Raw genomic sequence first — 15000 nt, 5'->3', positions numbered from 1 at the left:
TACATGTGGAGGGTTGTGTTAGGAAGGACATCCAGCGTAAAAACGTGCCAAATCCAACATGTTGATTACGAATATGGATGATCCGCTGTGGCGCCCCCTAATGGGGGAAGCCGAAAGAAAGTTTTTTAAAATTGAGGTGATGTTATAAAGGTTTTCTGTGATTGTACTGAGAAGATCCTGAGCTGAGTTCAGTGAGGAGAAGCTCCAGTGCTGCTTAAAGACCCATTTAAAGTCATATTTTAAGGATGTAGATGTTTTATGTGTCTTATGGACGTTAGGTCATGGTGTGGGTCACCCAGGGGGCGTCATTCGAACTAAAACCACCACTGCTGCTTGGTGTATCTACTGATCACCAACATCCAGTTCAGCATCAGTTTAACATCAAGCAGAACATTTAGAGAGGAATCAATGATGAAGAAACTCCAGACTCGAACTCACCACAACACACGTGACCTCATTTACGTGTTTTATTAAAGAAGGTTTTGTGTTCATGATCATTATAATAGAAATCAATCAGTGTTTGAGTCTTTAATCTCATTCTATTAATAGATCAGTGTGCTGAGAGTCACATTCGAGTCTTTACACACAAACTGAGGTGATTAAGTGAAGAATCTTGTGATAAAAATGATCACAGGAACATTAGAGTTATAATAAATCACTACTTTGGAAACTTAAGTACATTTGAAAAAAAAAATGTTGTACTTTTACTCCACCACTGTGTGTTTGTTAAAGGGTCATGTGTTAGATGTCAGAAGGAACTTAAGTAAATTGATGATTTGCAGTCTGTCTGAAGCAAATTTTTTCCATTGAATCGAATCGAAATCTGATCTTACTGCATCGCAATATGGGTGAATCGTATCGTATCGTATCGTATCAGTAGATGTATTTGTATCGTATCGTATCGTATCAGTAGATGTATTTGTATCGTATCGTATCGTATCAGTAGATGTATTTGTATCGTATCGTATCGTATCGTATCAGTAGATGTATTTGTATCGTATCGTATCGTATCAGTAGATGTATTTGTATCGTATCGTATCGTATCAGTAGATGTATTTGTATCGTATCGTATCGTATCAGTAGATGTATTTGTATCGTATCGTATCGTATCAGTAGATGTATTTGTATCGTATCGTATCGTATCGTATCGTATCAGTAGATGTATTTGTATCGTATCGTATCGTATCAGTAGATGTATTTGTATCGTATCGTATCGTATCGTATCGTATCAGTAGATGTATTTGTATCGTATCGTATCGTATCGTATCGTATCAGTAGATGTATTTGTATCGTATCGTATCAGTAGATGTATTTGTATCGTATCGTATCGTATCGTATCGTATCAGTAGATGTATTTGTATCGTATCGTATCGTATCAGTAGATGTATTTGTATCGTATCGTATCGTATCGTATCAGTAGATGTATTTGTATCGTATCGTATCGTATCAGTAGATGTATTTGTATCGTATCGTATCGTATCAGTAGATGTATTTGTATCGTATCGTATCGTATCGTATCGTATCAGTAGATGTATTTGTATCGTATCGTATCGTATCAGTAGATGTATTTGTATCGTATCGTATCGTATCGTATCGTATCAGTAGATGTATTTGTATCGTATCGTATCGTATCGTATCGTATCAGTAGATGTATTTGTATCGTATCGTATCGTATCGTATCGTATCAGTAGATGTATTTGTATCGTATCGTATCGTATCGTATCGTATCAGTAGATGTATTTGTATCGTATCGTATCGTATCAGTAGATGTATTTGTATCGTATCGTATCGTATCGTATCAGTAGATGTATTTGTATCGTATCGTGAGTCTCCACACGTCTTTGCTATTTTTTTTAAATGTCTTTACACTTATGTGTTTTTGTGAAGGCGTGTGTATGATGTGAGAGCACCATGTTCATGAGGAACCTGCTCTACAGGTTAATAACTCCATTAACACCAGCACTTACAGGAGACAAGTGTGTACAGCTCGCACGCACACACACACACACACACACACACACACACACACACACACACACACACACACACACACAGAGCAGAGCAGAACATCACATCTGTAAGTAGATATTTGTAACATAAGTGTCAGGTATTGTTCCTGTATTCATGTGTGTGTGTATACAGTGTGTGTGTGTGTGTGTGTGTGGTTGTGTGTGTATACAGTGTGTGTGTGTATAGAGTGTGTGTGTATAGAGTGTGTGTGTGTGTGTGTGTGTATGTGTGTATAAAGAGTGTATAGAGTGTGTGTGTGTGTATAGAGTGTTTGTGTGTATAGAGTGTGTATAGTGTGTGTGTGTGTGTGTGTGTGTGTGTGTGTGTGTGTGTGTGTGTGTGTGTGTATATAGAGTGTGTGTAGAGTATTTGTATGAAGTGTGTGTATAGAGTGTGTGTGTATATAAAGTGTGTGTATGAAATGTGTGTATAGAGTGTGTGTATGAAGTGTGTGTATAGTATGTGTGTATGAAGTGTGTGTATAGAGTGTGTGTATGAAGTGTGTGTGTATAGAATGTGTGTATAGAGTGTGTGTGTGTGTGTGGAGTGTGTGTGTATAGAATGTGTGTATAGAATGTGTGTATAGAGTGTGTGTGTATAGAATGAGTGTTTAGAGTGTGTGTATGAAGTGTGTGTGTGTATAGAGTGTGTGTGTATAGAGTGTGTGTATGAAGTGTGTGTGTAGAGTATGTGTATAGAATGTGTGTTGGAAGTGTGTGTGTATAGAATGTGTGTATAGAGTGTGTATAGAATGTGTGTTTGAAGTGTGTGTATAGAGTGTGTATAGAATGTGTTTATAGAATGTGTGTTTGAAGTGTGTGTGTATAGAATGTGTGTATAGAGTGTGTATAGAATGTGTGTTTGAAGTGTGTGTATAGAGTGTGTATAGAATGTGTGTATAGAATGTGTGTTTGAAGTGTGTGTATAGAATGTGTGTATAGAGTGTGTATAGAATGTGTGTTTGAAGTGTGTGTATAGAGTGTGTATAGAATGTGTGTTTGAAGTGTGTGTATAGAGTGTGTATAGAATGTGTGTTTGAAGTGTGTGTATAGAGTGTGTATAGAATGTGTGTTTGAAGTGTGTGTATAGAGTGTGTATAGAATGTGTGTTTGAAGTGTGTGTATAGAATGTGTGTATAGAGTGTGTATAGAATGTGTGTTTGAAGTGTGTGTATAGTGTGTATAGAATGTGTGTATAGAATGTGTGTTTGAAGTGTGTGTATAGAATGTGTGTATAGAGTGTGTATAGAATGTGTGTTTGAAGTGTGTGTATAGAATGTGTGTATAGAATGTGTGTTTGAAGTGTGTGTGTATAGAGTGTGTATAGAATGTGTGTATAGGGTGCATGCATGTGTATGAAGTGTGTGTATATAGAGTGTGTGTGAATTGTGTATGAAGTGTGTGTGTGTGTGTATGGAGTGTGTATATGGAGAGTGTGTTTCGAGTGTGTACAGTATATGGCGTGTGTGTCTGTTACATTGTGTGTGTGTGTGTGTGTGTGTGTGTGTGTGTGTGTGTGTGTGTGTGTGTGTGTGTTTAAAGTTTTGACTCTGAAGGATGATGCTTTAAGATGAAATCCTGGGAAGTCAATAAGAAAATCATGCCGCAGCACTGAAATGACTCAAACCTCTTCTCTGTCTGCTTGTAGACTCCATCTGAGAACTTCACCACACATTCAGAAGATGTCGACCCTCTTCAGGAAAAAGATGCACAAAGTGGAGATGTTTGGAGGGAACCAACACTGGATGAAGCTCAGGAGATGACAGAGGAGTATTTTGAGACGCTTTCGTGGCACAGTGACACTTCCTCAGATTCTACTAAAGATCATGGAAACTTCTCTTGTCCTAAATTCTCCCCTGGACTCAGAAAGCTGGTCTCAGAAGGCCAGCATGCATTTGTTGATGGTCCACAGATGAAGACAGGTGGAGAAGTGGTGCCGTTGGAAAGCGAGAGCAGCGTAATGAGTATAGACTCAGTTTCAGTAGTTCTCGAGGAAGCTGGAGTTTCTTCTCTCTCACATACAAGCATGTTGGACCCAGCAGAAGATTTACAGCTTTCCAGAACTTCTAAAGAACTCATGGTACGAGTGGAAGACGGCTTCAATGCTGAGCTTTTAGAAGATCCAGGGTTTAATGAAGCTGCATATCGGTCACCATGCGGGGAAGCTGGACTTTCTCCCATCCCGCAGTGCAACACAGCATCAGAAGATTTTACAAGTTCAGATTTAGTTGTTTCAAGTGGAGATCTTACAGATGTTTCTTTTTTTAAATGCCTCACAAACACGAACTCTTCTCATTCAGAAAGGAAGTGGGATGTTCTTGAGATAAACACTGGTGCAAAGCAACTCAAGGTGCTATCACCCGGTGACTGTAGTGTGATGATTTCAGATCATTCAGAGCTTCATTCATCTCATGAGATGGTGTCAGAGGAAGCTGGACTTCCCTCCATTTCCCAAGCAACATCTGAAAAAACATTTCCAGTGACTGACAGAAGTGAAGCAGCTTCTCAAACACTTGATTTAATGGTGGATCATAAGAAATGTTCTTCATCTAAAAACTCCCCTGATCTCAGAAGTCTGGACCCTTCCCATTCTAAAGAAAAGAACAATGATCTGGAGATGAGCCTAGATGAAGAGCAGGTCATGGATTCACTGGTTCTATGCAATCTAGTGACTGCAGATGATCTACATAATGCAGAGATTATTAATCGATTATCTCCTGCTGAAGCTGAAGCTGGACTTCTTTCTAACCCTCAAGCTTATACAGATTCAATCCATTTAGAACCTCATTTAGAAACTTCTGATTTAGATCATGTGGACCTTTCTTCTCTCAAACACTTAACTGATAATAGACCCCTGAAATCTCCTCAATCCGAAAGATGGAATAATGGTCTGGAGATGAACAGGGAACGAGAGGAACTCATGGAACCCCTGGAAGGTGATTCCCAATTAATGATATTAGATCATTCAGTTTGTAAAAATATTTTTAATGGTTCATTTCTTGAGGAAGCTGGATTTTTCTCTATCTTACAATCTTCATCAAAGAACCTGACAGTTTCTGAAGAGACACTCAGACTGAGTGAGAGAACTGAAACAGTACCTCAGTTATATGACACTCCAGATTTAGATATTCCAAGCTTGTCTTCTAAACACACTCCTGTCCCTGAAACGATGGAGTTATCCCACTCAGAAGAACAGATCCATGGTCTGGAGATGAACGTGGATGAAGAGCAAATAATGGATCCATTGGCTAAACAGTGCAGTGTGATTGTTCTTGATGATTGTACTGATGATGGTTTGTTTATTAACATCTTCTCCAAGGAAGCTGAACTTCCTTCCATCATTCCAGCTAGTAATTACGATCAGGATTTGATAGATTCACAACTTTCTCCAACCTCTACAGAGACACCAGAGCTCTCCTGTGGATGTGAGGCATCTTCACAGTTGAAAGAAATCTCAAATATAGTTGTTGCAAGCAAAGTTCAAACGGATTACCAATTTTCTAAATGTTCTCCTGACCACAGAAAGCTGGAAAAACTTGAATCATCTACTACAGAAATAAAAAGAGCTCACCAGAAAAATGGTGATGGAGCTGAACAGAAGGTAGAGTTGGAAGACAGTGCAGTAGTGACCAGTAAAGTGACTGTGGATGATTCAGGAGATAATGAAGCTGCAAATCAGTCATATCATGAAGAAGCTGGACTTCCTTCCGCCCTGCACAGTACCACAGCATCAAAGAACTTTTCAGATTCAGACGTTTTTACAGAAGATACACGTACATCTACTGACCAAAGTGCTGACACGGGGCTCCAGCTAGACTACACATTAGAAACACATGTTCCAAGCAAAGATCTTCTGGAACATTCTTCCCTTTTTGATTTAGAAATAAAGAATGACAGTCTTCACTCAAAAACACAATCAGAAGAAATTGTTGCACGATTGACAGGAAGCTACAACGCAGTGATTTGTGAAGAAGTTGTGAGTCCATCATCAGCTCAGATCTGGTTAAAGGAAGCTGGACTTCTCTTCTTCTCACAAGTTGGCGTTTCTGAAGCAGGTTTGAAGACTGAAGTTTTTGCACAGGCGAATTTAGGTGCTCAACTTGATTTTCCTTCTTCTAAAAGCTCTCCTGACCTGAGAAATCTGGAATCTTCTCATCCAGGAAAAAAGAACAATGTTCTGGAGATGAACATGGATGGAGAGCATCTCTTGGTGCCACTGAAAACTGACTACAACGTAATATTTTCAGATGATCTACATGGACATCCTCCCATCTCTCAAGCTGATAAAGATTCAATCAATTCAGAACCTCAATTAGAAACTTCTTCTTCATCTCAATTAGAAAGGATGAACATGGAAGTAGAGGACCTCATGGAAGCCCAAGCGAATGACTTCAATGCAGGTATTTTAGATGATTTCCGGAATGATGAACTTTTTAATGGTTCTTCTCTTGAGGAAGCTGCATTTTCATCCATCTTACAAGCTAGTGAGGAGACACCTACACTGATGGACAAAATTAAATCAGCATCCCAGTCAGACAGTTCTTACTTAGATGGTTTGAGCATGGATTATGGAAAGGTACGTTCTTCTGAAAGCTCTCCTGAATTCAGAAATCTGGACTTCTTTTATTTTGAAACAAAGAGGTGTGATAAATTGGAACTTGTGGTACCACTGGAAAATGACTGCAATGTAGCAGATGATCAAGAGAGGGCAGATATTGATCATTGTTTATCTTCTGAGGAAGCTAGACGTTCTTCCCAAAACAATGATCTAGAAAGAAACAAGGATGGAGTGGAACCTATTGTACCCCCAGTCTCCAATGTAGTGACTTTAGATGATTCAGAGCAGGATGAAGTTCTAAAAGCTGTGATCCAGTTAGACTACAGTTCTGATTTAACTACTGAATTTACAGATCAACTTGATTTTCCTTCTGCTGAAAGATCTCCTGACCTTAGAAATCTGAATTCTTCTCATATAGAAGATAAGAACAATGACCTGGAGATGAACACAGATGGAGAGCAGCTCATTGTAACACCGGCTAATGATTGCAGTGTAACTTCAGATGATCTAGAGGATGTTGGAACGGTTAGTAGATTATCTCCTGAGGAAGCTGGACTTCTTTTACAGAACAATGGACTGCAGAAAGATGCAGAAGAATTCACAGAACCCCTGAACCCTAATGAAATTATTTTAATTGATTCGGAGCAGAATGAAGTTGTAAATGATCCATGTTTTGAGAAAGCTGGACTTCTTTCCAACCCAGATCTGATCAGTTCTAAACACACCTCTGCACCACTAGATAGATGTGAAGCAGGTGTGAGTAGAAATGAAGAACAATCTGATAATATGAATAAAATAAATCTCACTGTTTCTGTATCACGAATAATGATGAACACAAATGTGGTAGACCATCTGGGACAGACTTATGAACCTGGGGCCAGAACTTCAGATGTTTATAGTAATATATTTGCTGATCCATCAGTAGATGCTGAGATGTTTGTGGATCCATTAATGATTGGATGCCCTTGTGTTCAATCTTCTGACAGCTCTAGGATTCAACCTGAAGGCGCAACATCACTCCAAAAACATCAGAAACAATCAGTAAATTTAAACATCAGCGAGGAGAACTTGGTAGAAGGTTCTCCTCCTATTAAAGAAGGTTCATTGAGGCTGTCAAATGCTAACAGTTTTATTCCAGAGTCTAATCTTCTAATAAACAATAAACACACTTTGGATTTGGACCATGATCAAACTCAAAGACGATCTAATCATTTGGATGATTTAATGAAGCTGCAATTTTGGAACACCTGCATTGTGAAGGAATTCAGTGCCATATCTCAGAAAGAGCAGGAGGTCATTTATTCTGACAGGTCAGGTGATATTGACTCTCGCGTTACCGTTGATTGTCTCCAAGGAAGTGTAGGACAACTCCCAGCTCTGGATGATTTTTCCTTCAATGAATCGACTTCTTTAGAGTCTGTGCGTGCCACCAGATTTACCAAACACATCCTGCATGGAGACCAGGCTCCATTTAAGAAGTTGAGTACAAAAGAGCATGAAGATAGCATTTCATATGATAATTATTGTCTTCAGGAAACATCTGGCTTTAATACATCACCTCATCTCGATGCATGTCACAGTTCACACACAGAAAATTACGCAAAGCAACACACACCTGAAAGACCTGCTGCAGAAGAACAGGAGCTCTGGAATCATATGCATCAGTCATTGCAAGATGGTCCTGTGGACATTTTTGAGATTCCTAAACCAAACAAGATGGACTACACCAGGAATATTTCAAATCCACATGATGTAGAAGATGCTCCTTGGGAGAGAAGATATAAAAGAGAGTGCCAGTTAGAGGAAAACATGGAAGATCCCACCATCAGCCCAGTCACAGATGCTCAACATGGACTAGTTTCTGAATGTCAGAAGATTATCAGAGAACAGAGTCTGCCACATGAATCCACCTCAGTCAGTGCCACCTATGGAATAAGAAATGATGTAACCGAAACAGCACCTTTTTGTTCAGATTCTCCTCAGTTCCAGGCCTCCCTTTTTATAGATGTTAGCACTGGTGTGGTATCAGATATGAAGCCCATTATGGAGTCAGATCACCCTCAGGAGAGCTCAGATGGTTCAGAGTTAAAACAGAAGGATCTTATATCATCTGTGAATGATGAATGCAACCCTTTAATGAGAGATGAAAACGATGTGCTTTATAATGTCAGGTCTTTAAAAGAATTTCCTCAGAAACCAGAAGATGTAGACACCACCAGTTGTCTGACAAATGGCTCCGATGGTAAGAATGAACTTCTCAACTCGGCAACTTCAGATCGAGACTTTATCACCACAAACAGTGATGAGATTGAACATTCTGGTTACAGTCCAGTGAAAAGCAACTCCACAAGCAACATCCAAAACGTTTTAAAGTATAAGGAGACCACGAGCACTTCTGCAGGAAAAACCTCCAGGTTCTCTAGGTTCTCAAGAATCCCATCGTTCCGCAAAAGCAAGAGAGAGCCCAAGTTTGGAAACAAGGCTGAAGCTGAGACAAAAAAACCTCCTGACGATGGAGAGGAGAGAAATCTGACTAATTATCCAAATTCTAATCCTACTGTTGATCACGTGACAGAATCTGTGGATCAGTTTAGTAATGATGTGTTTGGAAAAGACCTTGGTCTGACCTCGACTGGACAATCTAAATCCACATCCAGCTTCTGGAACACACAACAACATAGATACACTAAACCTGTACTCGATCCCCAAAACAATACCAGGAGCAGCGATAATTTCCGCATGAAGCTGGCGCTGGCTCAGAGGTCTCTGTCAAACCTGTTCGAGATTCGAATTGTTGAAAAAGACAACCAACAGGATTCCAATGTGGTGAACCAGGAACCAAAATCAAGGCAGCCTTGGAAGAAGATCAAAACATCTATAGAGTCTGAGATGCTAAAAAGAACTTTCTCTCTTCCTGGACCAAGTGGTGGGAAGTTTAGACGTCACCTTCAGAGTGAATTTGGGTTAACTGAGGACTGTCCAGATCTTCAGGGATTCCAGAACTCCAAAGAGGATTTGGTCCAAAGTTGTGGGAACATCTCAGATACACTCATGCACCCTGCAGCTGCTGTTGCTTTTGCTAATCAGCTATCCCCATCCTGGACAAGATCCTTGGGTTCCTTTGAAGGACTTGATACACCGACTAGGCCAATGACTCCTAAACCACAGAATCCTGCGGTATTGGGCAACAGGGGCAGTTTCCGTTACCCTTCTAAATCTGTTGCCACCTCGTTGTGCTCTCTGGGGGAGAGTCAGGGTTTGGAGCGACTGTCAGATCAATCACAAAGGAGAAATGGGCAAAGAGCAGCAAGACTCGTGACAGCTCAGTCCTTCGATTCTGAGTATTTACTTGAAGATGCAACTCATCAAACCAGCCTGGTGTTCTCCAACTCAGAGAACGAGACTGAGGTGAGTCTCAGTGAGATTTCTGTTCATACTCCAGTCAGGTGGGTTATTATGGGACACTGATGTGTGTTTATTAGTTATAGTTAATAAAGTTTGTTCTTTTACCTGAAAATTGAGCAAATCTTCGATCGGAAACCAAACCAGTGCAGAAATGTTCACTGGACAGTGCATAATAATAATAATAATAATAATAATAATAATAATAATAAAAACATTGCACTTTTTACTCACTATTTAAAGGGTCACCAAAATGTTTCAAGTAGGCGGGTCACTTTGACAAAAATGGCTGTAACTGATGAACAGAATGAGATAACTTTACCAAACTTGGTGGACATGTCTATGAGCTCAATCCTTGGTGAGATTAAAAATATGGATAGATTGGTGGCGTTAAACAAAGAAAAAAAACGCAACCATTCATCCAAATACTCTGCCCATGTCGCCTAAACCCACCACCGCCAAGCGCCAATCAAAACAAGTTTAAAACAGAGCGTGCGCTCGACCCTGATTGGTGACTTGTTACGTTTTTATCCTCATAAATAAAAAGGAACGACTGATTTTGTGAAATGTATTTGAGTAAAATGTAAAATATTTGACTTTGGAATGTAATGAGAGAAAAGTAAAAGTTTCTCCTCAGTAAAGAACAAATACACGAAAAACTGCTGAAGTAACAAATTACATTTATTTCATCACTTAGGTTCTGCCCACCACTGCTTATCTTCAGTTTAAACGCTTTGCCTGTTTTAAGACACAATATATATAATGACGACGATTCCTAAATTAAAAGAAATTCTCTTGTTCTCTGGTTTTGAGATTTTTTCAGAAAAATTAATAAAAGCAAACTGGAAAAAAGAAAAACCTTAACAAAAAATTAATTCATTTAAATTGATAAGCTATTTTTAAGTTAATTCGACTAAACTGGCTGCTTGGAATAAGTGTTTTATTCAGTGTCTTATTTTAAGACACATGAATCTCATTTGTCTGGTTTCTTCTGTATTTTCTTAAATCTTGTATTTATTTCTTATATTTGGACGCTTATTTTTCTCAGGTGTATTAACACTCGTTCCTGCATCAGTTTCTCTCTATTCTCTTTTAATGAGACAAAAATAAGTTACAGAGAAACCACAGTAAAACCCTGTAAACTCTGTAGTTACAGTTCACCTTCTGACTCTGGAAACTCCATGTGTGAATATCACATAAACATGATCTTACAGAAAACATCACCATATCAACAGCGACGTCTTTCTCTTTATTAAATAACAACTCATTGTTTTGACTGTCCACCTGAAAGCCTGCACAGGATGGAGATAAACCATTTCTCCACTCATCCTCCTCCGTGCTCCGTGTCAGAAGAAGCGACCGGCTTGTGCTCCGACCCCGACCTCTGTCTGACCTCTGCAGCTGGAGTTTACCACTGCACGAAATCAAAGAAACGCCCGTCGAGCCGATCCAGGAGAAGAACATTAGTGAACACTGGAAGGTGAAGGCACAGAGGAGATCGTGCTCTGATGAGCTGCTAGGTGAGTCCCAGGAGAAGCAGAAGACGAAGGTGATGCTGCGGAGGAGCCTCGGAACCCTGGACACAACATCTGAGGTGCAACAGAAAGTAAGAGGAACAACAACGATAGAACTGTTTCTTGGAACTTCAACATCTTTCTTGTTTTTTATCTTCTACTTCCAGTTTGACTTTCTCTTGGGCATTCTTTCTCTTGAGTTCAGTAGGATCTCTCTGTCTGTCTTATGGTCTTATCTGTCCTTTTGTCCACCTGTCTATCTGTCTTTCCTTGACTATAGATATCTCTGAGTGTCTGTCTATCCATCTGTCTAACTGTGAGCTTGTCAACATGTCAGTCAGTTTTTTATTGATGGCTCTTTAGTGTCGCTTCTGTCTGTCATTCTTTATTTATCTGCCTCTCTGTCAGTTTGTTGATCTAATTTCCTGTCTGTCTGTCTGTCTGTCTGTCTGTCTGTCTGTCTGTCTGTCTGTCTGTCTGTCTGTCTGTCTGTCTGTCTGTCTGTCTGTCTGTCTGTCTGTCTGTCTGTCTGTCCACACGTCTTTCTTTGAATCAATTAAAGTTGTATTTGTTTAAATCTTGTTATCAATCCTGTGGTTCTTGTCTTGTGGGAAATCAGCGACTTCCTGTTTCTTCTGTTTCATCTTCCTCGTTCTTCATCTGGATGTGAATGCTTTATAGGATTCTCTTGGATTTGGGATGAGTAAATATTCCCAGTTTATTTTGCTCACACACTTGTGAAGTTTAGAGGAGAGGGAGAGGGAGAGGGAGAGGGAGAGGGAGAGGGAGAGGGAGGGAGAGAGAGAGAGAGAGAGAGAGAGAGAGAGAGAGAGAGAGAGAGAGAGAGAGAGAGAGAGAGAGAGAGAGAGATCAGTGTGATATTCTCTACTTTTTTTTGTGATGATGATTACAGTGGTTATGTAATAAATCAGACGTTATGTTTGATAATGATTATGGGTATGAGCTGTTGCTCGCTTGTTTGTTTGTTGTCTCCAGGTGAGGATGAGACCGTCCTTCACTTCTCCACACCAGTTATCCTCTACGTCTCTAAAAGACCACTTCTTGTCTCAGAGCACTCCAACTAAACTCAACTGTCTCCACTGGCCACGCCCAGTTTCATTCTCAGGTGAGGACAAGATGTGTGTATGTGCATGTGTGTGCGTGTGTGTGTGTGTGTGTGTGTGTGTGTGTGTGTGTGTGTGTGAGAGAGGTGTTTAGCTGAAAGCAGATGATTTGGGATTTAATAGGGCTGGGGTACGGTCTGGCGTTTTTATTATTATGTAAATCAAGAAATCATTATTGATTTTTATTTTTACAAATTGACTGTAATTTTACTTCATAATCATAATAGAATCTAATTACTGGGAGCTCACAGGCGTTAATGCTCTGGGTTACTGAATTAAAGGTCAGAGGTTAAAGTTTTGGTATCACCACTGTGCCACTCTTGGGCCCTAGAGCAAGGCCCTTAACCCTTAGTGCTGTATTGTACATGTGACAAGTATAAAGCACCTTTTTTTGTTGGTGTCATCTGTGTTACACTGACACTCCTGTAGGGGGCGACCATGTCTTTAGGATCATAATCATAATCAGAATTAGGTTTATTGGCCATGTGTTGCCACACACAGGGAATTTGGTTCCAGCTGTTGGTGACTCTCAAAAGTACAGACAAAATTAACACTATACATTTAGTTTCTAGACGAGACTTTACAAGACAATACAGATTAATAAGACCACAATAAACAGATGTTAACCCTGTAGCCTGTGTGTGTGTGTGTGTGTGTGTGTGTGTGTGTGTGTGTGTGTTTGAGTACCATATATGTAAAATCCACCTTTCAAGCATAACATTATAACATTCTGAGTGGTGAAGTGAAGAACACTGATGATCTTCATCATGGCCCCTGTTAGTGTGTGGATTTATTTATTAAGCAGCAGGTGAACATTTTGTCCTCAAAGTTGATTTAAGAAGCAGGAAAATTGGGCATACGGATTTGAGTCAGTTTGATAAATTGTGATGTCTAGACGTCTGGGTCAAAGCGTCTCCAAAACTGCAGCTCTTGTGGGATGTTCCTAGTCTGCAGTGGTCAGAATCTATTAAAAGTGCTCCAAGGAAGGAACAGTGGTGAATCAGCGACAGGGTTGTTGGAAATGAGGATCATTGATGAACGTGAGGAGAGAAGGCTGGTCCGTGTGGTCCGATCCAACAAACAAGCTCCTGTAGCTCAAACTGCTGAAGAAGTTCATGCTTCATTCGGCAGCTGGTCATAATGTTAGGGTTAAGGTGTCTGTGTGTCTGTGTCTGTGTGTGTGTGTGTGTGTGTGTGTGTGTGTGTGTTAGTGACTATTGGATGTAATACAGGCTCCTTTGAGAAAAAGACACAAGAAGTCCATTATTGTTGTGTAGGGATTCTGTCCCACGCCGTGACCTTTGTGACGGAGCACAATGAGACGATCCTCTCACAATGCTACGCTAGCATCAGGCTAACACACAGCTAACACGCCAAGCTCACGGCGAGTCACATGTCACATCGGTCTCTTACCTGTTCGTTGTGACTCTGAGTGTGTGGAAGTGTGATAGGAAGTTATAAGTGCAGTGACAGGCACATGTTTCTGTCTGCAGAGTCGTGTCTCATTGGACCTTCAGAGCACACACTCGTCCAGCCGGCCGCTCTCGGTGAGTAACACACCACCCACATCATTTACACTGCTTTTATTCACTAATGTTTTTCCTGGAAATCAACCTGAAAAAAAACATGAAAATGCAGAGACATCATCAGTTACACACCTGAGAGTTTCTTTAAACTTCAGTCAGCCAACAGTGTCATGATTTCAACATCTTATACATTTATAATCCGTGCTCTCTGGTGCTTTTACTCATCCATTTTAACTGATTTATAAATTATCTTTACTGTCCTTTATCTTTATTGAGTGTGAGTGTGATTTTAATAGTGAGTGTGATAGTGAGTGTGATATAATTTGAGATAGTGATTGTGAATGTGTTCGTGATTGTGATATTGTTTGTAATAGTGAGTGCGATAGTGATTGTGATAGTGAGTGTGATTGTAATTGTGATATTGTTTGTAATAGTGAGTGCGATAGTGATTGTGATAGTGAGTGTGATTGTGATTGTGATATTGTTTGTAATAGTGAGTGCGATAGTGATAGTGAGTGCGAGTGTGATTGTGATAGTGAGTATAATAGTGAGTGTGATATTGTTTGTGATAGTGAGTGTGATTGTAATTGTGATATTGTTTGTAATAGTGAGTGCGATAGTGATTGTGATAGTGAGTGTGATTGTGATTGTGATATTGTTTGTAATAGTGAGTGCGATAGTGATAGTGAGTGCGAGTGTGATTGTGATAGTGAGTATAATAGTGAGTGTGATATTGTTTGTGATAGTGAGTGCGATAGTGATTGTGATAGTGAGTGTGATATTGTTTGTGATAGTAATTGCAATTGTGATTATGATAGTGAGTGCGATAATGTGTGATGAAGACTGTGCAACTGTGTGACTGATCTG

The 15000-nt window shown here is 39.9% G+C and overlaps 1 protein-coding gene and 1 pseudogene across 3 annotated transcripts in view; one reads left to right on the top strand and one right to left on the bottom strand.

Annotated features, from left to right (window-relative positions):
* LOC310717861 overlaps positions 1-2701 on the bottom strand; it is a 91104-nt pseudogene extending 88403 nt beyond the window's left edge. Inside the window, exons 1-2 of the transcript in view lie at positions 2570-2701; positions 2054-2212 (exon numbers count right to left, since the gene is read on the bottom strand). The product of the transcript in view is annotated as an uncharacterized misc_RNA (transcript). The remainder of the gene's footprint in view (positions 1-2053; positions 2213-2569) is intronic.
* LOC310717232 (uncharacterized protein) overlaps positions 1-14368 on the top strand; it is a 16778-nt gene extending 2410 nt beyond the window's left edge. The window contains exons 2-5 of one of the 2 annotated variants that reach the window (XM_083524964.1): positions 3658-9975; positions 11261-11575; positions 12480-12609; positions 14101-14367. In XM_083524964.1, the coding sequence (XP_083381090.1) occupies positions 3658-9975; positions 11261-11575; positions 12480-12609; positions 14101-14162 (6825 nt within the window). In that variant the 3' untranslated portion in view covers positions 14163-14367. Of the gene's footprint in view, positions 1-3657; positions 9976-11260; positions 11576-12479; positions 12610-14100 lie in introns of both variants that reach the window. The other variant, XM_083524965.1, reaches the window with a different exon arrangement.
* Positions 14369-15000: the final 632 nt, after the last annotated feature.

Source organism: Silurus aristotelis (assembly GCF_946808225.1).
Source record: "Silurus aristotelis genome assembly, chromosome: 22".
In the NCBI taxonomy this organism is placed as follows: Eukaryota; Metazoa; Chordata; class Actinopteri; order Siluriformes; family Siluridae; genus Silurus; species Silurus aristotelis.
The sequence above is the reverse complement of the archived record's forward strand: the minus strand, read 5'-3'. Positions and strand labels throughout refer to the sequence as shown.